Source organism: Psittacula echo (genome assembly GCF_963264785.1).
Source record: "Psittacula echo genome assembly, chromosome: 2".
Classification (NCBI taxonomy): domain Eukaryota; kingdom Metazoa; phylum Chordata; class Aves; order Psittaciformes; family Psittacidae; genus Psittacula; species Psittacula echo.
The window spans coordinates 96,188,669-96,212,151 of NC_137737.1; the positions used below are offsets into that span (position 1 = coordinate 96,188,669).

At 40.1% G+C, this 23,483-nt stretch overlaps 2 protein-coding genes across 2 annotated transcripts in view; one reads left to right on the plus strand and one right to left on the minus strand.

Annotated features, from left to right (window-relative positions):
* CTNNAL1 (catenin alpha like 1) overlaps nucleotides 1-17,076 on the plus strand; it is a 53,799-nt gene extending 36,723 nt beyond the window's left edge. Inside the window, exons 9-19 of the mRNA XM_080610717.1 lie at nucleotides 3,299-3,457; nucleotides 5,116-5,208; nucleotides 5,516-5,666; nucleotides 10,629-10,666; nucleotides 12,941-12,991; nucleotides 13,089-13,243; nucleotides 13,983-14,031; nucleotides 15,192-15,248; nucleotides 15,388-15,507; nucleotides 16,695-16,778; nucleotides 16,890-17,076. Of these exons, the coding sequence (XP_080466843.1) occupies nucleotides 3,299-3,457; nucleotides 5,116-5,208; nucleotides 5,516-5,666; nucleotides 10,629-10,666; nucleotides 12,941-12,991; nucleotides 13,089-13,243; nucleotides 13,983-14,031; nucleotides 15,192-15,248; nucleotides 15,388-15,507; nucleotides 16,695-16,778; nucleotides 16,890-17,051 (1,119 nt within the window). The 3' untranslated portion in view covers nucleotides 17,052-17,076. The remainder of the gene's footprint in view (nucleotides 1-3,298; nucleotides 3,458-5,115; nucleotides 5,209-5,515; nucleotides 5,667-10,628; nucleotides 10,667-12,940; nucleotides 12,992-13,088; nucleotides 13,244-13,982; nucleotides 14,032-15,191; nucleotides 15,249-15,387; nucleotides 15,508-16,694; nucleotides 16,779-16,889) is intronic.
* A 1,220-nt stretch (nucleotides 17,077-18,296) lies between these two features.
* Nucleotides 18,297-22,589, minus strand: ABITRAM (actin binding transcription modulator). Its single transcript, XM_080610718.1, has 6 exons — nucleotides 22,527-22,589; nucleotides 22,398-22,449; nucleotides 19,458-19,587; nucleotides 18,632-18,708; nucleotides 18,496-18,565; nucleotides 18,297-18,427 (listed from the first exon to the last, which is right to left on the minus strand). The coding sequence occupies exons 1-6, from the start codon at nucleotides 22,585-22,587 to the stop codon at nucleotides 18,299-18,301; spliced, it is 519 nt and encodes a 172-aa protein (XP_080466844.1). The 5' UTR covers nucleotides 22,588-22,589; the 3' UTR covers nucleotides 18,297-18,298.
* Between the last annotated feature and the right edge of the window lie 894 nt (nucleotides 22,590-23,483).

Sequence of the window (23,483 nt, forward strand, 5' to 3'; positions counted from 1 at the left end):
GTGAGGCACTGGAATGGGTTGCCCAGGGAGATTGTGAATGCTCCATCCTTGGCGGTGTTCAAGGCCAGGTTGGACAGAGCCTTGGGTGACATGGTTTAGTGTGAGGTGTCCCTGCCCATGGCGGGGGGTTGGAACTAGATGATCTTAAGGTCCTTTCCAACCCTTAACTATTCTGTGATTCTATGATTTCTATAGCAGAAATGTGTTATGATAGTGCCTTACACTCAAGTATTTTTCTAGACATTTGGCAGCTCTGTATGTTCCTGTTGTAAATCATTTTTTTCCTAAATGCAGGCATGCTGAGTGTCAACTTACATACACATACGAGATAGCTGCCTCATTTGGTACATGGGATGGACTGCACTTGCTGATCAGTGTCATGTGTGTGCATTCATCTGTCCCCCTCTCCATTAATGGATAGCGTTGCTGCCTTGTCTGTTCTACAGATTTGAGCCAAATACAGAATTACTGGTTTCTGGCAGCTTTCAAAATACTTGCAATAACTGCTTCACATTACTGTTCCTTTACAGTAAGACAACAGATGGAGAAATGACGACTAAGAACAGTGAGGGTTTCAACACTAGGCTACAGAACAGTGCAAAGATGTTAAGGAAGTATGGTGAGCTTGCTTAGACTGAATTCTCAGCTGCTGTAACTGGAAAACCACAACTGCTCAAAAAAATCGTGCTGCATATTTTTTAATAGGGGCAGAATGAGAAATTTCCTTTTCTGGGTTGTGATTCTTGCAGCTGTCCTGAAGATTTGAACAGTGCTCTGAACCTATTTCAGTTGCAGTTAAGTGTTTTACACTGCTGCTGTCAGGCAGTGTGCTGGGCTCCCAGGAAATGGAGGGTACATTATTAGTACACTTTGATTAATGGTTTTTTTGTTCGGTCAATATCATGTAGGAAGTCAGTAGCAGAGCTTCTCTGGAGTGGCGTTCAGCTGCTTTAACTGTAAGATCATCCTTTCTGAGTAACTGCTCCCATGTGCTGAATGAGGAGGGAAGATTCCTAGACAAAATAGTATGTGACCATATAATTGCATAGATCATAAAACCAAACATGGCTGGAATATGGTATGTGGAAGAAGTCATTAATATCCTGTATTTTCTTGCAGCTTCATAAATGTAAATCTTACCTTATTGTCCTGCCCACAGGTTTCTATTTGTACAGATGTTATACAACAAAGACTACACATTTACCACACTTAAGTTAAAGAGTTTTTTTCAGGTGACAATAATAGAAAATTACCTTCTGTAAACCAGCAAACAGAGATGGCATAAAATACAAAACAGAGGGTTACCTGTGCCCTGGGGTGTAGCTCCATATTGAAAGCAATGCAGGGGGAAATGTAGCACGCTGGTTTAGAAATGGAGCAAATTCAGCGGGTGTGGATTTCTAAACAAACAAATACCAAGTTCTGTATGACTTGCTTTGGTGATCTTTAGAGCATGAAAGTTTGCTTACTAAAGGCTTTTTTAAAATACACAGGATTCATGCTGCTTGTAGAGGTAAATTTAGAGTATTATGTTGTTTTCCTTGTTCTCTGTGTAGTGATTAGATTGATTCCAGGGTAGCCATGCTTCTGTACGTGGCTGAGGAGGACTGTGTATCAGTCTGACTTCGGGTGCTGCAATGTATCAGCCAGAAACCAGGATCTATATTGGTGAAATTGAAGTATTGTGACTCTAAAGAGAGAGCCTGGGTGGCTGAGAACACAAGACAGCCCTGTTAAAAGTAGTTCTTTCCCATCTCTGTCACTTTATGTAAGAAACAAAAGGTATGTTCCTTCCTTGAGATGATTTTTCTAACAATGAGAGGCAGCATTAAGTAGAAGCACATTTCTTTTTTAGATCAGGATGAAAAGAATCTCTGATGAAAAGTAATCTCTATGTAGGCTATATATAAATGAGAATTGCCGGTTCCTACTGTAACATTACAAGCCTTGAAAATATCCTTTCTTCAGACCTGACTTCATTTATGATATTAGTGGTTTGTGCTGATTTTTAATGGCATGCGAGCAATGCTTTAAAATAGTTTACAACAGATTGTCATAGCTTTTCTCTTGTCTCTAGAAAACAGTCACAGAAAGTTTTGAGGCAACAATTCAGGTTTCTTGCATGAAAATAAAAACAAATCAAAACCACCCACAAAGCAAAAAAACCCAACCTTAATTCTGGACTGCAGAGGAAGTACTGCTGGGGAAGGGGATAAAATAGGGTAGAGACCAGTGGAATAAATACCCCCCCAACATATCATTCTAGTAAACACTCTCTTATCTACAGAGTTGAGGCCCACCAGTGGCACAGTTTCAAGCTCACTGTATTCATAAGAACTTGAAAAATAACTTTTTTCATGAATAACCAAGTTTGTTGTATATTCAGTGCAGTCTGGCAAAGTGAGGGTACTATTACAAAAATCATAATAGTCTTATGAGCAAAAGAATGCCCTGCTGTTTCTACAAAGATCACTATTTTGGTTTCACTCACGTTTTTAAAATAGGCTGATTTTAAGTCAAGTCAATCACAGGTAAACCTATTATGACCAGTCACTGTAGAACTAGAAGCAGCTGTCACTGATAGCTGTTGTCAAGCAGAGTTCCTCACAGCATGATTTCAGCAGATCCTTGGGTCTGATAGTGGATCTGGATTTAGGGATATGTTTCAACAGGAAGCTTCTCCTTGCTTGTCAGGAGTGTATGGAGAATGACACTTCTTCAAGATCCATCTCTGGCTTGAGTCTCCTTGCAGAAAAGATGCTTTTTACTTTTCTAAGGCCAGGTCACAAGCTGATTATATTTCTTTGCATAATTGAGACTTCAATTTATTCATAGGAACTTAATTTCTAATAGATTATAATCTCAGATGCTGTGTGGCTTCAGTCTGATCCGCAGTTCAGTGTGTGTTCTCCATGAGGAGTAGCCTTTGTGCTATGCTTACGCTGAACTTGGTGCTGCACAAATTCATGCACCTGGTTTTCTCCCAGCTGTAGCATTATCAGTAAGCAGTAGTATCATAACTTCATGTCCTCATTTCACCCAGCTCCCCTTCTGTTTCTCTCCATATTTACTTGTGGGGGTTGGGTTTTTTTGAGTGCATTGGAGTTTATCTTTGTCCTTTGAATAGTAATTGAAGAATTAAAGTCCCAGAAAATATGCAGGCTGTATAGGAGCTTTCATGGCAGTATATTTTTTGTTTCTTGGAAAAATCAGTTTGTATCTTATTTTACTTGGTACTGGATGAATTTTTTTTTCTTTCCACGGCTTATCTCTCCTTCTTCTTTTAATGCTACTCAAGGTTCACAGTGCAGCAACATCTTTGGCAGCAGATCTGCTAAAATACCATACGGATCATATGGTTCTCAAAGCATTAAAAATCACAGGAGTAGAAGGAAATCTTGAAGCTGTAGCAGAATATACTTGCAAGCTATCGGAGCAGAAAGAACAACTTGTTGAGGTGAGTTCACAGCTGCTTTCATTTTGTAAGGCACTTGGAAAATGGGTAGCCAGATTTGTCTTAATCTATTATTTAGGAAGGCTTTGGTCTGTGCTTTTATGATGTTTATTTTATTTTCCTGATAATACTGTTGAATTTTGTATTGCTCTTGGTAGGGTCTGAGCCAGAGGTGTCACTGTGGCATACAGTTGTTGTAGAAGGGATGTACGGCCATACCCAATTTCCTCCTGAAACTAGCTTCAATCTTTATGTATATATTGTGACTAAAACAGTCATTATAAAAATAGGTTTCTAGATCCAAATAGAGATGATAGCCTTTTTCTTTTGTGCAGTAGGCATTCAGCAACAGCTGAATCCAAATACATGTTTTAAGAGTGCTGGGAATGTAAGGTGAAGTTTCTTAATGCAGTGAACTTGACGGTTTTGAAGATCTTATGTAGTTTTTGTCAGACAAGAGGGCCACTGAAAATCTTTCTGCTTTGTGAAAAGCAGTCTGTATGTTTCATGTACTAACACGGTTTCATATGCGTAGTATTCACACACATGAACAAATAGGGCTTCTGAGACTACTGAGAGATTGTGGCTTTTAGGAGATCGTGCTTTCTAGGAGTGCCTGTGGAGAGGGTGACTGCCATCTATCTCATGCTCTCTCATCTGACAGATGAGCAGAAGTAACTCTACCAGTAGGATACATGCAGAGATACATCACTTTGATCTGGAACATGGTGATGCCAACACTTGTACTTTCGTGGCATAGAAGTCTTACCAACTTCCAAAAAAATTCTGATACCATATGGGGCTTGAGGATTCATCCCAGGAGTACGAATATGCAGAAGCATCACCCTTGAATTTCTGGGGCTGGCAAATCAACGCTGTGGACTTTTAATTTCAGCTTTGCTGTCTCCTTTTTCTGTGACTTAAGTAGTGTTCCAGTGAGACAACGATTTTTTCTTTGTTTTCTTTTCCAGCCATAACTGTGAGATTAAATAATGTTTCTGTATGAGGCCTTGTAGCATTTTTGATGACGGAGAGTGCCATTAGTTTCATATTTGCTGTCTCTGTCTTTTAAATTCCCCTTTTGATCTGAAAACTTCAATGTTCTTTTTCAGGCCAAAGTTCACTCTTAATCTTGTTAACAAGAAAAAACAAAAGCCAACAAAACAAAAACTACATTTTACTTACTGTGAAAGAAAACAATTCTTCCCTAAAGTAATTTGATGGTGATTTGCTCAAAAATAATTCACTCCCCTGGGTGATGAAATCCTGAATTTTCCACATGGCTACTAATTGCTGAGTCAGCCTGTTTTGGTGAAGTCATTTATGCTACAGTTTTGCCAAGTTCTGTAGGTGCCTAATTAGCTTTCAGGTTTGTTCGGTCATAAATATGTGAAATTGTTGTTGGCTTATTTTTATTTGTTTATTAAGACTTTTCTTGCTCTTGGTGATTTTCTACACATTCCAAGTCAGGATTTAGCCCTGTTATTATTGTAAATGCTCCCTGAGGAACACCCAGCTGTATGGTCTCCAAGTTTCTGAAAGGACCATCAATAACTTTGTGGCTCTGTGTGTGTCTTTGTGCATGTGCACCTTTCCTCACTACTAATGAAAGCATGTTTTTAACCATTCCTTTCTCTCTTTAATTTATAAAATATATTCAGATGTGTCGCTTACTGAGACATGTTTCTGGAACTGAGCCCCTCGAGATTACATGCATACATGCAGAAGATACCTTCCAGGTCACTGGCCCACAGGTATGCTTAGCTTTTATCTGGACACTTCTACTGGACGTAAATCAATAAAAATTACTTGTATGAATTTTTTGAAGACCTAATGTTGAACTGTTCTAAACAATATTAAGAAAAAATTACACTTTAATCTTGGGTGGCAGCTAAATGAATGCACAAGGAAGATCATCAAGCCTGCAGGTGTCAGATGAATACACTATAGACATAGCAGTAGCAGTTCAATTTTGTGGTTTGCCTGCGAAGGCATTTGTGAATTCACGTGCAAGGCTGTGTACTATGACTACCAATAGCAAATATTTTGTTCTCTGTCCAGATAATTTCTGCTGCAGAAACACTGGCATTGCATCCATCTAGCAAGATTGCAAAAGAAAATCTTGAGGTGTTCTGTGAGGCCTGGGAGTCTCAACTGAGTGACATGTCTATGTTGTTAAGAGAAATCAATGATGTGTTTGAAGGAAGAAGAGGTAAGAACGCTATGTAGAAATAGAAAAGTAGTTTTCAAAACATATAGTCTAAGAATTTTAAGTGTGATTCAGGAAGTACAGTTTTCTTAAGAGCACAATAGACAGTCCCACATGTCGTATGGCAGTGTGGAATCTAGGTACCAATACACAAATTTATTGGTTTTGTATAGGTGTTGAATTTGGGTGCTTACAGGATTTTTCTTTTTTCAAAGAAAAACAGCTAAAAATTTAAAGGTCTGATTTGTGTAAAATGAGGTATGTTTAACTTTCTACACTGTGATTAGTAAAATCAAGTGGAATTGTTCCAAAGACAGAGAAGCATTCCACACTGCTCTTTGCCAGCGGTGTCCAAGTATTAGGGATGTAGGGCTTTCATCCCACCCTTCAGCTTGTCTAGGGCATACCAGTTTATTGCAGTGAAGAGATAACTTAAATTGTGTAACATGTTTAATTCATTTCCTGTATTCCTGGGGGAAAAACTGTATCTATCTGTCTATCTATCTATCTATCTATATTCTATGCTGTCAGCTTGCCTTGTATTCACTTCATAATGTAGTGAATGTAGTTATTTGATTTTTAAACTGCTGTCCTTTCTCGTGGATGGAATCTCTGATGACTGCACAATCTTGGGATATTTTCTCTGGTTGGTAAGTTTACTGGTATTTGTACAACATGTAGAAGAAAACCTTGGAATCTTAAAAAGAAAATAAATCTGTGTTTACTTTAAGCATAGGGTAGTTTACCTTTAAATGGAAACCATATTGTTTTTCACTTTTATCTAACATAATTTTTTTCCAGATGATTGTCTTTATGTAGCCTGTCATATTTATTGCGGCTACGTGTTTGTTTCAGTCTTCAAAGTATAATTGCATACAGGTAGAATGTAATATATGATAATACTGAATGTCTTGTATTTTTGAGAAAATCACTCAGGTTTAAAAGCTTAGATTTAGTTAAATACAGGAACTTTGGTTTTGTATACAAGATACACAAAAAGTAAATCCTTTTTCAGGTTAGATGACACTTCATCAATGATGCAATGCTTCATCTTGGTGTTAATGTGAAACCTTTTTCCATTTTTAGAGTTTATTTTGTCAGTTTAACTTTCTGTGCTTGATCAGCTTTTTCTGTAAGCAGTTCTTTCCTGCCAGCTTTGTTGTGAGGGCACTTAAGATGAATGTGTGTCTGAGCCTGAAGACTTGTAAAAGGAAAACATATATTGAAATTCTGAGTGGGTTTACAGTATTTGTGTGCCTTGCAAGTGTGTGGGTATTTGACGTGTTCGAGAAACACATGATTGTTGTTATCTTACTCTTGTTTGTCCACATTGGTCTGGAATACCATCTAAAGATGTGTAGCAATCAGAGATCCTGTTTATGGGCCTTTTAACTTTCAGTGGGATTTTTTTTTGTTTTAGGAGCCAAGGATATACTGACTTAATTTAAACATACCATTACGTTTTATATCATGTGACTTAAAATAGAGTATTACTCTAATATTAATTTATTATCATAAATTTGGAATTTGCAGGACTGACCATTCATTATCTGTTTTTTTCACATTCATACAATGGTCTAGCAGGGTTGAATGAAAAACTTATCTTATATATGTGTGCATATACATGTATGTATTACTGTATTTAAAAATAATAGGATGGGAACCATACAGCCACAGCAAAGCGTGTCCTTGGCTTTCCAAACAAATAGTTCTTGAATGCCGTGGCAGATTCCCAGCCTTTCCTCTAGTTGGTAACTTTCTTTGCTCTTGTGGTTGTTGACAGCAGGTAACAGCAATTTTCCGCTAGTGGTAGTTTACAGTTTCTTTAAAGCATCATTTCACAAGGCAACCCAATGTCATTGCTTGAAGGAGAGAGAAGAGAATGAGTAGGTGTTGCTGAGCACGTTGGAGGCTGTTAGTGTGTGTGGGCCTGGCTGCAGTGAAGACTTATGTTTAGCACAGCCAGATGAGTCTGTTCTTGTTAGTGTCTCTTGTTTTCTCAGTCTGTCTTTCAGCATGAAGTGTTCTGGTATCACTGTTGGTAAGATAGTAAGGACAGCTTGTGTTCTTTAAATGGCCTTAGGTGCATTAGGTCTTGTATAGCCAAAACAATGCTTAAGAAATCATGTCTGTTTTCCTTGTCTCGTGTCCCAGCCTAGTAAGGGACTTCCCATTGGATCTGGATTGTTTCATATTAACTGTCAGTTATCTCCTTACAAAGAATTTGGTGTCTTATGTCCATTCATCTTCTACAAAGATTTCTTCTGTATTGTCAGCTATTTTTTTTCTGCTTGGTTGTGATCTCTTGTTGGACATCAGAGTGACTCTTGCCCCAAAAAAGAAAAAGACAAAAATCTCACCTAAATACCTCTACCTTTTTGCTTCCAGGAAATATCCTAAGTCTATCTTGCCACTTTCAACACTTTTTCTTCTAGAAAACATGACTGGTGACCCAATAAATAAGTTAAAATACATGTTTGCTAAGAGATTATAAGAGTGGCATTCACAAAACTTTAGTCTCCAAACACAGTGAAGTTTCCCAATATTTTGTAAGATTTTGCTCTTCTCGTAACTCATGATACTTATCTTAATGTTAACGTTGGTAAAAGTGTCTTTATTTTACAGACTAAAATGTAACAAGTGCTTTATTTCTAGTAGAGTTGTGATTGTGTGTAAGAAAAGATAGTATTAAATAAGAAGGTATATATATTTTTTCTCCTCAGTTTAAAACCTTGTATTTTTGTACTACCAACTTAAATGTTTGGCTTTGTTAGAGAGTTCAGAATACAGTTTAAGAGGCAAAAATCGAGTGGTGACTAAATGTGCTGGACACATCAAATAAAAGAAACATTTTTCTGATTATACTAGATTCACATTGTTTATACTTATTTCTTTATTGTTACGTGCAATTGCATAACTCCTTATCCAGGGTTTATTTCCTATCAGCAAATTAGGTATTTCTCATACTGAGGTTCAAATCTCACATGGACAGAGCACCAGATTTTGCTTGGAAATGAAGCAATATTTTACTGAATTTTAATGTAATCGCACCAGATCATGCCCAAGTTGAAATGGCCTTGTCTTGAAGAGAGGGGTGCATGTGCAGAAAGGACTGGAGGATGCTAGTGAGCACAACACAGCCCAGTAACCTTCATGTGGGTTTTGAAAATGCCTCTGTGCTATGCAGAATGGGAGAGTGAGGTTGAGTTTGCCGTCTCTTGCTTAATCCTAAAACAGTGAGGAGGCCCTTTCTGCCCAGTGTTGGCATTTGAATCTCTGCATGGCTGGTCTGGGCTGAGGAGAGTGCTGGGAGTCTTGTGAGAGAGACTTCTGTCAGCTGGAAGGTTTAGGTTAGATACTTAACTTTGAGGCTCTGGCACTTTGAGATGAATCACCAAAGGAAAGTACCATCCCATCTGTTGACTGTCAGACAGTCTCTTTTTTCCTAACTTCTTGGTTTTCAACATGCTGGATGTGAATAATCACCCAATTGCTCCCTTGTAGCTTGGTCAGGAGTGAAGAATTAACGTATGAAGGTAACTGGCTTTTTTTTCCCCTCCTCTTGTTTTGCCCACTTGTTTTGAGAGGAGTTAGATGACCATGAAGATTTGGGATGGCCGTATTTGGTGAATAGGGAATACAGAACAGAATCTGGAAATTGGAGTTCTAGAAAGAAGGGTGAAGCAGGGCTGCAGCTATCCTACTTTCCGATAAGAACTGAGGTCAAGAGCAAGATTTAGAGGTTGAAATAGAGACATTTTGAAGAGAAAGGCATGACTGGGGCTGCTGGAAAGTGGAAAACTGGAAGACCAAGAGGACTGAGGTACACTTGTTAATTACTGAAATGTGGTTTTTAGGGAGTCAGTTGCCTCGACATGGAGCTCATGATTTTTCTGTGGTGCCGGGAGATAAAGAGCTCACTTAAAAAAAATCATGAATGCACAGGAGAACCATCCTGTGAGGACTCAGAATGGAATTTTTCTAGGAGCTCATACAAGAGGAGGAAATAGCAGTTGTCGGAGGCGGATGTTGCTTGTCCTTCCGTCTGTCAAGGCGCATCATCTCTATGCAAACTTGGTACTGATATCCATTATAGTAGCCCTTTGTTTCTTCAGGTAGTGAAAAATCTGGTTTTTACTAGCTTTTAAGGTGGTTTTATTTATTTTAGTTTTATTTTATTTAGCAGATTTTGCTCTCCTGAATCTACCTTAGTAAATGTAAGTCTTCATAGATACTAAGTTTTCCGGTAACTGGGGCTCTAATCCCAGGCTGTTAGCCCAGGCACTGTTTCCTCTTGCCGATAAACTCTTACCCACTTTAAGGTGGCACCTAAAAGGTTGGTGTTTCTTTTCCTCTCCATTTGCTTTGCTCAGACTTGGAATATCTGTGGCTCCTGAGGATATAAGAAGTAATTCAATAGGTGTGTAAAGTGCTATTGAACCTTTATAAAATACAGTGCACACAGGATACATGTAGTACAGTACAACACGAGAGTTTTATTGTCATTACTTACAAAAAAACCTGCCTAGGTTTCTCACTAGAGGCATTGCCTACTCCAGACTTCAGATCATCTAACTCATGCCGGGAAGAGCCTTATGTGGAATTACCACTGTATGTTCTGTACTTTGCAACAAAATGAGTGCATGTAGTGGTAGCTACTCAGTCACACTCACTTGTGGATTGCATGCAGAGGACTAGAAATCTGAGGGAAACAATTCAGTGAAGCTTTCTTAACTACCAGTTGCTGAGGGATAAAATCAGAGCAGTTCAGGGTTCTTGGCTTGTCTCTCTCTGGAAGCACGACACAGTGAGGGAGCTCTCTGCAATATTTAAAGATGAGAAATTACAGGTAAGTAATAGGCTTTTGTATTACTGCGACTTAAGGGAGGATGAAGTAAGACCCTGTGATCCCATAGATTAAAATCTGCATACAAATTATGTTGTAAACGTGTGTGTTCTTCATAGGAGAGAAGCGTGTCTACCTGTCACTGCCCAGACCAGGGGTAAGTTGCTTTTGGAATTGTTGTATTTACTTTGTATCTGCTATTAACTGTCTTCTTTCCGTGTCACACCTTGATGCAGACATAGCAGTGTCTTGGTAACATGCATCTTAACTGAATAGCTGACAGTAAAATATCAAACTTTGTCAATTTATTAAATTAATAGCAAACATCCTGAAAACTAGGGTAACTAGTTACATTGTATGCTTTGATTGTACATGAGCTTTAATTCCTGTTCATTAATACAACTTTTTTTTTTTTACCATGTACTTGACTGTCATGCTATGTAATAAAAAATGCATTGTTACAATGAAAAGAGTAAGAATACACCATAACATGCTGAAAAGAAGTTGTGGTAATCTGATTTTATTCTTTATTTTTAACTTTGTTCCCAGGATTTAAGCAGTTCTGCTTTGTTGCTGTTTGGCAGGTTGCTGCCGCCCTTTGAATTTTGCAAGATACATAGATTTGGAGGAGTTATGATTAATACACAGTTTGACAGTGGAAAGGAAATATAGATTACATCCTTAAGACAACAGATTCCTTCACAAAGTAATTTCTTTGCCTAACAGATGCACTAACCTTTGGAATTGTCCCTCATCCCAGTGCTGTGACTTCCAGTACTGCCTCTTCTCTCCCTGCTGCCATCACAGAGGTCTGCTGTGCCTGGCTAATGCCCATACTGTGCCTGCACAGGAGCCACACTGTTCCTGTTGATCTAACTAGGTTACATATTTTGTTACCTCTGTGTCATTGTGACTGTGCTGTTTGCTGGTGACAAGGGTCATAGCTGAGGACAGAGCAGGAATGATCATTCGTGTATGTGCTTAATGCACAGGTATGTTTTTCTCTATAGTATTAGGTGTCAAATCGTATTTTAAAAGCAGAAGAACTTCTTACCTGATTTTTACCAATTTTCATATTCAGACAGCGTGTGAGTGAACACCAGAATGGAAAAGACTACAGATCAGAGGAACATCCTGAGATTTCTTTGGTTATCTGTGGACAGAAAAGCTTTTTGTTTTGCGAAATCTTTTGATACAAGATCTGCATTTCTAATACATAGGCAGAATTACAGTGTCTGGTCTGGGAAGATATTCATAAGATTCAGAATATCTAAAGATTTTGGGATGGAAAAAGACAAATAGCATGAAAGCTAAACCGAGCAGCAGAATGCAGTGGGAACTTGAATAGTGGTACTTTTTTTTTGCTCAGACCCTTGAAGTGAGAGATGGAGATGGTACCTGAACCTTATTTCTGATGCTGTTCACATTAGATAGTGTTTTTTGCTCCCCTTGCAGGTATTACTGCATTTATTTGCCCAAGTACTCCCACTACTGAATAGCAGCTCTTTCCAGGTTGTCAGACAAGGATCTCAGTCCTGCGCTCTTAGCATCCAACCTCCTCCAGTAGCTCACACCTCTCCAAATTGTGATGCCAGCTTGTACTTTCCATTCCTCTGCACTCCAGAGCAGTTCTGAATGTGGACTGTGGCTCCCATGTCTGTTAGTTTTTGCTGTCTCTGCACAGTGACAGCACCAGCACACAAAGCCAGAAACTGCTGCTTTCTACATGTGAATTGATCTGAAGCAAATCATGCATCACTGTGCATTATGCGTTACTCGGTGGGCAAGCTCTGCCTTAGCAGATAGTCTGCTCACATCAGCACCACTAATTGTTGTTTAATCTAAGCCAATATTTAGCTTGCAGCCAGATTGGTATTTCAGATAGTTCATTACTTAAATAAAAGAAGGAGACCCGTGAAAAGACCAAAGTGTCAGTATTTGTTTCCAGCTAGTTCAACAAAGTGACACAGAATAACAACCTACATCATCACACTAGCGTTTACATTGGTTGTACCCTAGATCAGCTTGCTTCTAGCTAAATCAACTTCCAAGTCCCTGTTACATCAGTATCATCTTTGATGGAAAAATCCGTGCAGTAGTACTTGATGAAGACTATTTAGTCCTAAGTATTACTGAGTATTTAGAGGGTAAGGAGAAGAGATGGTACTGCATGAGGAAGTACAGTCTGAGAACTGTGGAAGAGATTTTTCATTAAAACCTTGGGGTGTCTGTAGGCACAGCCCCCGATTGCACATGCCATTTCAGGGGGACAGCCAGATGAGAACAGGTTCTCATCTTCTACTGGGAAGTTTATCTGAACCACTGGAACTCGCCTGCTAAGTCTGTCTCTTGAGTATAGCACTACTTCTTATGATCTGTTACTAAAATGATTACTAATTTATTTAAAAATACTATTTTCTGTTTGAAACAGAAGCATAATGCAAATCTGAAAGCATTAAAGCCAGTCAAACTCGATACTGAGGTAAGATGCCATCATTTTAGTAAAAAAACTTCTTAGTATTTTGATTTTGTCTGAAGAATGTATTTTCAAGTGCCATAAATATGGTTGTCATTTACAGGAACAGGCAAAAATTGCAAAACTTGGATTAGAATTGCATTTGCTCACATCTGATGTGGATTCTGAGACAGAGAAATGGGAGGATCAGGAGAATGAGATTGTGCAACATGGACAAGGGATGTCAAGTATGGCCTACTCCATGTATTTATTTACCAGGTAATTACACCATATACAACATGCTTTGGTGGGAAGAGCAGCATCAACAGTGTTTGTGAGAAATAAGACAGTTTAATTTTTCAGAGTATAATAATTGGGGCATATTCAGAAAGGAGCTTTAATTTCTATCCTTACGTTATAAGTTCTTGTAAATTTCTAAGCTGTTTAGTAATAAATTTAAGGGGGGGTTAAGTGCTAAGCATCTGTTTTGTTGCAGAACAACTATTTAAGTATCTCTTGGGTACAGAAAACATTTTAAAAAGCATGTTCGTAAATACATTCAAAATTCAGGGGATTAAAGCACAGGCATATATCGGTAGATAGATCTTTGTTGTAGTGAAAGGTGCTCTTCTGAAACTTGCCCATGCAATGACAGCTCTCTTATTTGAAGAATTTAGGGGTTTTTAAGAAGAGAGAAGGGTTTGAGATTTTTTTCATACCTCCTATCCCAATAATACTCAGTATGCCAGAGACACAGATTTCTGTCCTTGTTCAGCTGATGAGAACTGAACCATTGCTTATTCCTGAATAGTGCCCTCACCACCGAGGTGTTTATATTTTTCAAATGCAGTTCCTGTAGTAAGTTATTGTTGTGCATAGTATCTTCTAAAAGAGTGATACTTTACAGTTCAGTAGAGTGAATGGGGTGAGAGGGAGATACTTACAAAGTGTGCAAGTAGTAGGCAAAATAATCTGCAATCTATACATGTCATACATTCTCTTTCATTATTTCCCACAGAGGAGAAGGACTTCTGAAAACTACTCAAGATTTATTTCATCAAGCAGAGGTAATATGTTTTTAACAAAATAGGAGTTATGCACTCCGTGCAGAACACATTGGAAGGCAGGCTGAGAGTGTTGGGGTTGTTCAGCTTGGAGAAGGCTCCAGGGAGACCTTAGAGCAGCTTCGAGTACCTAGAGGGTGCCTGTGCAAAAGTTGGAGAGGGACTTTTTACACGGACATGTAGGGATATAAGGAAGAAATTCTTTACTGTGAGGGTGGTGAGGCACTGGCACAGGTTGCCCAGAGAAGTTGTGGCTGCCCCATCCCTGGCAGTGTTCAAGGCCGGGTTGGATGGGGCTTTGAGCAACTTGGTCTAGTGGAAGGTGTCCCTGCCTATGGCGGGGGGGGGGTGGGGGGTGTTGGAATTTTAAGGTCTTTAAGGTCCCTTCCAACCCAGACCATTCTATGATTCTATGAACCTTACTCTCTGATTCCTTACACATAGGTACAGTGTGCAATGCACTGACTGGCAACTATAGATCTGTAGATTTTAAGTAGCCAAACTCTGATGCGTACTTCTGAAAGCTAGCTTTTCAGTGTTCCAGTAGCAGTGTAAGACAGCATTCATTAAACTGAGAGATTCCAGTTTGGAGTAGGAATAGCAAACTGGCATTATAGCGAATGTAGTGGACTTCCATGCATTAGTAGTATTCATTGTGTCACAGTTGAGTCCCTGATAGTGTTGATGGATACTCCATCCTCGTCTGAGCAGCAGTATTTTTAGGGGAAAGAAAGAAGATGTAAAAGTTTGAAGAATACAAAGAAAAGGGCACAAATGGAGGAATGTGGTATGACATTTCCAAAGTATGTGCCTGTATTTAACAGGAGGCTGGTTACCTTTGTCAAGACAATAAGCAAATGGCAGGTGTCATCTACCCACAAAACTCTTGTGAGCTGCTCCGGTGCAAAAAATAATTGGAAGCCAGGTTTTTTTATATGTAAAGGAAAGGGCTTTATACTTTGCTTATCTGGGAGAATTAGTAGTGTAGTCTGTTATTTCAGAAGTCGCCACAAACTGCTAAGTTGTTAACTATAAATGTATACAACTATTACAGATGTTTCGGGCTACCTTTTTACTTTATAGCGCACTATTAAAACAACAAAGGAAAAGAGCCTCATCTTTTATTGTGGTTCATTTTGTTACATGCTTTCTCTGCATTTCAGATTTTTGCTACAGAGGGCACAAAGCTTGCTTCAGCTCTTCATGCCTTTTCTGATCAGGTGAGGTATGACCTCTAAACCAGCTATTCAGCTTTCAACACTTGTAATATTGCCTAAAAGCTGGTTGTGCTGTCTTCTCCATTAACTTAATCTCAGAGTCTTTAATACAGTGGTTTTGTCTTCCTGAAACACATTTCAGGTACATGTTGATGATAAACCTTTGCTTCTGTTGGAGGCTGAAAAACTGATCTCTATGTGCAAGCAGCTCCAGATAACAGCTAAAGCTTCTGTTCAGGGTAAAAGTGCTACATTTACAAAGGTGAGCTAAAAATTATATATATTCCTGAAAGTAAGACCTAAGTGCTTTTGAAATACAGTAACTTATTAATTTATGTTCCTGCTAAAATATGAAACAGTCCATGACAGGCAAACTTCTTGGATTGACGGAGGACTATAAAAATCAGTAAGTACAAAATTTGATGCTGTTGTGCAAGCATTTTTCTGCTATGCACTATGTAATTGGTGCTGCTCCTTCTGCAGAAGTTTACTTCAACTTGAAGTACTGTTTTGCACTTGGCATGATTTGAGAAGCTGATGTGTGTAGAGGAAGAACAGTAAGAACTGTTACTTTTGTTGAAAACGTTTTGTCTCTTGAGACATTCCTCACTGATAACTATAATCCAAACCATTTACCACACTATCTTGTCGCGAGAGGGAGTTTTGTTCAACACAGGTGCTATTGTTTTGTAGCCTTTTCTTTTTTCAGTATGATCAATGTGAGCAAGACCATTTCCTATGCACCTGGATGTTTGTTTCTAATGAGTTATGGAAAAGATGTTTCAATTTTACAGCAGGGACTGAAACTGGCAACAGCATCTGAGCCACACAGGTCCAAACTGAGCAGCTCAGGGCTACTGCTTGGTTTGGTTTACACTCTCTAGCTAAACTAAGTGGGAGCCCCAGTCTGTTTATACAGCGTGATGTATCACTACAGAGAGATAATAGGCTATCAAATTAATGTTTGTCAAGGGCCCAGGCTTGTGACCTGTGCTGAGTGTTAGACTTGAGGCATAAACTCAAATGCTCTAAGATTTAGTTGACCTTTACTGTAATTCCTAGGGTAAGCTTACATGATGTATGGCTTTCTAAATCATAGAACTGACAGAACATAAAACTAAAGCAAAAACATGAAGAATTGTGACTAATCATACTTAGATGGTAATAGCTTCTTTCCAAGACACCTACATTACCGTTTAATATAGTATTATTATTAGTTCCTTCTCCTGGGATGTGTGTCATTCCCTTCTACTTCCTAGCTCAAGTCTTGGGTTAACAGAAGGGATGCTGTTGCCTTACACATACTATTTAAATTCAAAAAGGGTAGGCAAAGTCTTTTGATTAGAACGTATTTATGAAGGACAGATATTACCTGTTCAAGCTTGAAATAGATTATCATCTCATGCATTAAAAAAAATTGCCTAGTAATGGGTGGTCTTACTTGTTTAGGTTGATGCGTGCATTCTGAAAACAAGGAACATGATGACTCTGTTATGCCAACTTCTTCCACTTTGCTGCAAATTGCTGAGAAAGGTGAGTACTTGGCTAATCTGCAGTGTTTTCAATTTTGGGTTTTGGGGTTTTTGTTGTTGCTGTTTTTTGTTTCTTTAAAAATATTTTAATGTTTTTTTTTAATTTGTGCAGAATAAAGCAGGAAATGGCTGCCTTAAACCTGCTCCACCATGGAGAGAAGACAGAATACGGATTGGTACAAATGCACATACACCAGAAAGGAGAGCTGAAACATTTGGCATCAAGTCTTTAGAAAACCATGTAACAAGCATGACATTTTTAGAGAGCAAGTAATTAAAGCACTTAGAAATGCAGGAACTCCCATCTGAAAATAACACTTGGTGAATTTTCAATATTGCTTTCATTTGTGGAAAGTCAAATCAGGTTAATTTGAATTAAAACTGTTGACCTTTGTCACATCTAATAGATGTCCCTTTACTTGGCAATTACAACACCAACTGGTTTAATTGCTATGTATTTTTGTAATGTGAATGCCTTTCCTATGTTCACTATTGATACTGGTTTTGTAATTAATGCTTATGAATGTCTTAATGGATGTTTCAACCCAAAGATGCTGCTAATAGACATTTTACATAAAGAACCTTGTGCTGCATATGCTATATGTAACACTGCTGTTGAAGTCTGTATACTCATCTCTGGCCTATTTCAGTCTATGTATTGGATAAAGCAGAATCAGGAATGTAGTCTGAAAGGCTGTGGCCTAAAGCACTGAAATCTTATCTTAGTTGTGAGTTACACCTGCAATGAAGTAGTTCTAGGAAAAAATAAAAAAGCCAGAACTCTTTCAGTAGCTGCATCACTGAATTTTAATCTTGTTGAAATGATTCATGTTTCCAAAAGTGTATTTCTAAGTGATTAATAGTCTTGCCTCAAACCCTTTTTCTTTTTACCCTCTTTACTTGTAGATGGCAGTTGTTTCCTTTTTTTATTAAAACTTCTGAGCATAATTTGAATTTTATGTAGAATCACAGAAGTATTATGTAGACTTTACATTATGCCATTTAAAATTTAAGAAAGTAGATACTGATCATGGCAAACTTCTGTACAAAGGGCATTATTTGACTTCAGGATACCATGAAAATACAACCTAGTGTGAAATACATATTTTTCAGTTTATATGCTCTTTGTACATAGGCTTCCATTGCATTTTTATTTTCAGTTCACATTTGTCAAACTCCATCTTGTGTTAGTTTACCTAAGTTAAGTGATGGCTAAATAATATAATTTTTCTGTATGTATTATGCTTGCATAGAGCAGAAACAAAGCTGCCTGTGGAACGTAAGTACTCTACAACACATCCTGTGCTTATTTAAAAACTTGTAGTGCTAGAATTCAGAGAAAAAAGAGAAAACAAATCTTAATATACAAACCATTTGAACTGGTTTATTCTTGTATGAATCACGCATTTAAGTTCCACTTCTATAAACAGGCATTAGGCATTTCAATACTATGAATGTTACAGCATACAATAAAAGTAGCTTATTTAGTATCAAATACAGATGATAACCCTATCACTAATTTCATGAAGAAGAATTAAGACGTTTCAACAAAACTTCCTCATACTCCTTCTGCGTCAGAAGTCCTTGAGTTATACTCTTGCTTTCTTCGAATTTGGGTAGAACCACTGCGATGTATCCCTCAGTTGATGGCTAAAAAGCAATGCTGAAGTTAGCAGTGAAATAAAAGTTGGAAAATACAAAGCAAGAAAGTGTCTTACCTTTTCTTGCAGAATAGTGGGATTGCTGAGAATGTTTTCATTCACTTCTATCAGTCGCCCTCGTATACAACTGCAAAAAAGAGTTTAGATTCAGCAGAAGCACAAGGTGAGTCAAAGAGAAAGAGAAAAACTTTACCTATAAATGGTGTATTCCTCGCCATCTGTTGAAGATATCCTGCACAGAGGGGCAAGTTCTGTTAAAAACTGAGCTCCCTGCATTTGAAAAAGAAACAAACATATAAATACTTCTAATTACATGGGTCTTATTAAAGGATTACCAGCAGCCACAGAAGTTTGTAAGCTGCTCAGAACAAAGTAAGGCAGCATGATAGTCACAAGTCACTGCAAGTTACACTGCCGTGCTTCCCTGTAGAAGGGAAGACACAACATAGTTATGTACACAAATTAAAGAGAGGCTTGTTAAGAGCTTACAAATTAAGTCATCATTAAATTTCTTGTGGAATAACAGACTTGTAGTTTCAGCATATTAAAATCAGGAAAGAGAGGAGAAAAACATCACCATTAATTTCAGTATAACCAGGTTAAGCTACACATATTTGAAAGCCCACCATGAAACACACTGAACTAGCCCATCTGCTCTCTAGGTCTGTTCGAGAAAAAGAGTATCTCCAAATCCTCGGCATTTTGGTGGCAAAAAAATTTCCATCTTTTCAGGGATGTTTAAGTGCCCCGGTATACTATGAAAAAAAAATGATTAGCACAAGTGTTAGCCTTGGTTTGAGCCCCACTGGAAGCTTCCTGTGCTGTAGGAGCACTGTAGGGCCCTGGCTGGGGCAGTTAAACAGGCACCTCTGGAAAAAGTCTGTATTTTTTAACCATGGAGGAGCTGTTTTAAAATAGAATGCAAAGGTAACTTGGCAAGTTTGTAGCCTAGACAGGACAGAAAGTTTCAGACAGTGTGAGAGAGTAAAAGGAAAACTAACCAAACCAAAAAGCCATACCCTTTTTGACTTCCCAGAGACTTTATTCTGGAGTCTGCTACAGTTGGCACTGATTTGGTAATTAATGCTTTTAATTGTTTTTCCACTTTGAAGAAGAGGATGGGCTTCTGCCAAGGTGATGACACAGATTCTGCAAAAGGAAATGTAATTATTATGCTGTAGTTGTGAGAAACCATGCTCTAAGCAAGCTCAACACCATTCTCTGCCTCTACTGGTGGGATTTGAAATGATACTGCTTCATCTGGGCTCCTGCTCCAAAATCCTAGCCATACTTTAAGTGTTGTGAAGGCTGTTGTCTGCCTTCACTCCTTATAGCACAATATTCTTCCCTTTACAGTTTAGCAGGAAAGTTAAGCTGATAGCTCAGCCTACTGCAGTGGGAGTCACAGGGCAGGCACCTACCAGGCTCAGGGTGGAAGCAAGGACAGGTCAGGGAGACAGCATGAGGATCATTTAGGGTAACTTAGAACACAATTTGAGCTAACAAAGGAGAACGGAGAATAATTGTTGGCTGTAGATCAGAGACAAATTTTAATTCCCCCTTTACAAAAATGTTAGATACAGGATCAAATCAGACTCACTCTCTTCAGAGCATCTTCAACATCTGCTGTACCAACCCAAATGAAAGTTGCATTCTGACCTAACAGAACCCCCACAAAAGGTGCTTTATTCCACAATACCAGACTTGATCAAAAGCTGTACACTTCTTTGTTAAACAGAACCACAGCTTTTTATTTAAAACAGCTAGAGCTTTTCTATCCTGTGTTATACCCCACAGGAGCATACTTGGTTCACTTGTCTGCTGATGGCTGAAGCAGATACTCACTGAAGATGATCAAGTAAAGTACGGTATGCTTTTGTCAGAAAATGTAACCCAAGGCAATGTTTCCTCAGAACAGCTAAAGACTGTTAGTGGTGAATAGTTACAGCAGATGTATCATTTGGTGATCTGGGCTTTAGTTAAACCTGCTGCTTGAGTTTTATCTTCTTCTAAAGGAGGGTCGTTTCTTGTCATGAAACTGGAGATGCTGAGACAAGCCCAGCCGTAAAGACTCAGTCCACCTTCATACCTGGGCTAGAACCATGCTGAATGCACAAACCTGAAGAGCTCAGAACTTTCCAGTAAACGAACAGAGGTGGAGCTATTCTGTTTAAGAAGAGTTTAAAACCTAAAGCAAGGATCAGAATTAACAGAACGCTAACTGTACAGAAAACCACAGCACAGAAGGTCCTTCCCTGTGGATGCTGCATCCATCTCTCCGCACTCCTCTTTGCAAGTTCTTGTGCGCAGCTTCCCCACAAGAGGGAGCTGGGTCCTGACGAATCCTTTTAGCATGCCCCGCAAATCAAAGGAACCAGAACAGCTACCTCCTCCTGACCCCAGCCTCCTTCCGAGGGGAAGATGACAGAACACCTATTTGAGCTGTTAGCTATTAGAGCTGAGACCTGGCAAAACAAAAAATCAACTGAGAATTTTACACTGCTTAGAAAGACCAGACTGAGCCACAGCCCCACATGTAATAATGGTGAAATACTTTATAGAGCATTTGGCTAAGCTGTTGTAGAAGCCAAGGGCCTCGATATTTCAGAATTCAAATTGGCCAAATAATCTTTATAGATATTTGAACAAATACTTATATTTTTATTTCTCCCATATCAACAGGATTTAAACTGTTGTTTATATTGGACAACTGAGACATATTGAGTACATAGTGCAAATGTGAGGGTGTCCTTTCTTGCTGCTGCTGTCAGGCCTGTTATTCCCAGGTTGGGTTTCTGTTCCCAAAGAACAAGAAAGCAAGCTGCATAAAGCAGTCACAGAGAAGCCCCAGCTCTGAAGGCCACAGCAAGGCGCTAGTTCTGCCCTGTGCCAAGAACACCCCAATCCTCCAAATTCTTCACAGGAGCAAGAAATCCCCTGGGAATGACTGACACCTCCTCACTGTCCCTCAACACATGAGCAACTGGCACTGACAGTTTTTGCACAGACAGTAGTTAAGTTCTGTCCTTCCCTCAGGGACTCAACACCCGAGAAACACTCATGACGCCACCACCCACCCTGCACTGAGGACAGGCTTCAGCAGCAGCAGGGCAGGAGCTGGGGAAGGACAGGTATGGTGTTAGAGCCTACACCAGGTACAGAGTTGATTTATTCCAAAGGACTGGATATCCACCTACATCAGAGTGGAAACTATTTGACACTTTATTTCCTACCTTGCATTCACTGTCTGTGGCACACAAATGTGTAATTAAAAGCAATTAAGTTGCATATAGAAAAAGCTGAACGTTCAAACGGAGGCTATTAGTTTCCTAGAAAGTAAGTTACACACACTACTTCTAAACGTCGTTACAGAGAAGCCCTTGAAATGCTTCATGTCTGTGACTGAGGACGATGTACCGGGACCTTTCAGCAGGAGGGGATGCAACACTGCAAATATTGCCGGGGCCTTTATAAACATCTCCTGAGCAACACGGTGTGTGGGGAGAAAGTTCAAGCTCCTCTGTTCTTATTGGAGTAGTAACTGAAGAGAGATACAGGAAGGCTAAGATTTGCCGCTCTCCCACCCTCCCCTCTTCCGGAAAAACCCAGTCTCGCCCGTATTTCGCCCCTGCTCCGCTCCTCCAGGCGTTCCGGCCGGAGCGATGCCCCTTGGTTTAACAGCCCCACGGCCAAAAAGCAGCAGCATCGGCTGCTCCCTACCGAGTGCCAAGAGGAGGAGCAGCGGGAGGGCAAGCTGACGATGGCCCGGCCCCTCGATACGCTGCCTGCACGGCCCGGAGCGGAAGAAAGCAGCGGCGGCTCCTTCGCTACAGAAAGACGGAGGTTTCTTAAGCGCCAGAACGCGGCGGCTCTGGGCCGGCCGCAGGCACACACCCGTCCTGGGGGGAGCGGGCGGGCCGGCCGCCGAAGCCCCCCAAGCCCCCGAGAGCGACACTCGCCTGTTGGAGTGCTGCAGCACGCAGAAGTCCTCGCACGGCCGCCCCTTCACGTCTGCAATAGGGCACAAACACCAGTCACCGCCCCGCTCCGGTCCCTCCCGGCCGATCCCCAGCTCCGCCCGGCGGTACCTGGCTTGTACCAGCGCGTAAAGTACCGCTCCGCACCGCCCCGCGCCGCCGCCGCCGCCATGGCGCCCGCCTAGCTCTCCTCAGCCCGCCCCGCTGCGATGGCGGCGGTTCCGGCCCCGCCCGGGTCTGGCGCCAGCACCTGTGCCCGTGGAGGTAGCGCGACTATGGCAACGCCCTTGGCTCGGCACCACACGGGTACGCGGGAAAGGCACTGCGGGAGAAGGCAGCCGGGTTTACTGACCGTGAGGAAGTAACATCTTACATATTTATTTATTCATTCCGAGAAGGCGAGTGAAAGATGTAACTGGCCATAAGGGGAAGAGCCTGGAGCACAAGTCTCATAAAGAACGGCTGAGAACTGGGGTTTGGGCGGTACAAGAGAAGGCTCGGGGGGACCTTATGGCTCTGCAACTACATGAAAGGAGGATGTAGTGAGTCTCTTTGCCCAAGTAACAAGTGATAGGACAAGAGGTAACAGCCTGAAGCTGTGCCAGAGGATGTTTAGATTGAATATTCAGAAAAACAGCTTCACAGAGAGGGAGGGTGCTCATGCATTGGAACTGCCCAGGGAAGTGGTGGAAGCAGCATCCCTGGAAGTGTTCAGAACTGTAGATGAGGGCCTCAGTGAAACGGTGTAGTGGTAGCTATGGCAGTCCTGGGCTAATGGTTGGACTTGATGACCTTGAAGGTCTTTTCCAACCTACTTGAGGCTACTGTCTTCTAAACTAAACCAGCGAGGAAAACACTCAAAACCCAGCCTTTGGTTCAGTGGTTTATTTTCTCTAGTACACAGCAATACAGTCATAACTACAGTGCTCATATATATATACCCCAAAAGTATTTTAAATAAAAACACATTTCATGAAAACATTTTTGTTTCCTGCTTGTGGCAAACAATCACACAGTTTTTCCACAGAAAACTGTAATATTTCTGGTCACTCAGTTCAGGCAGGAGGA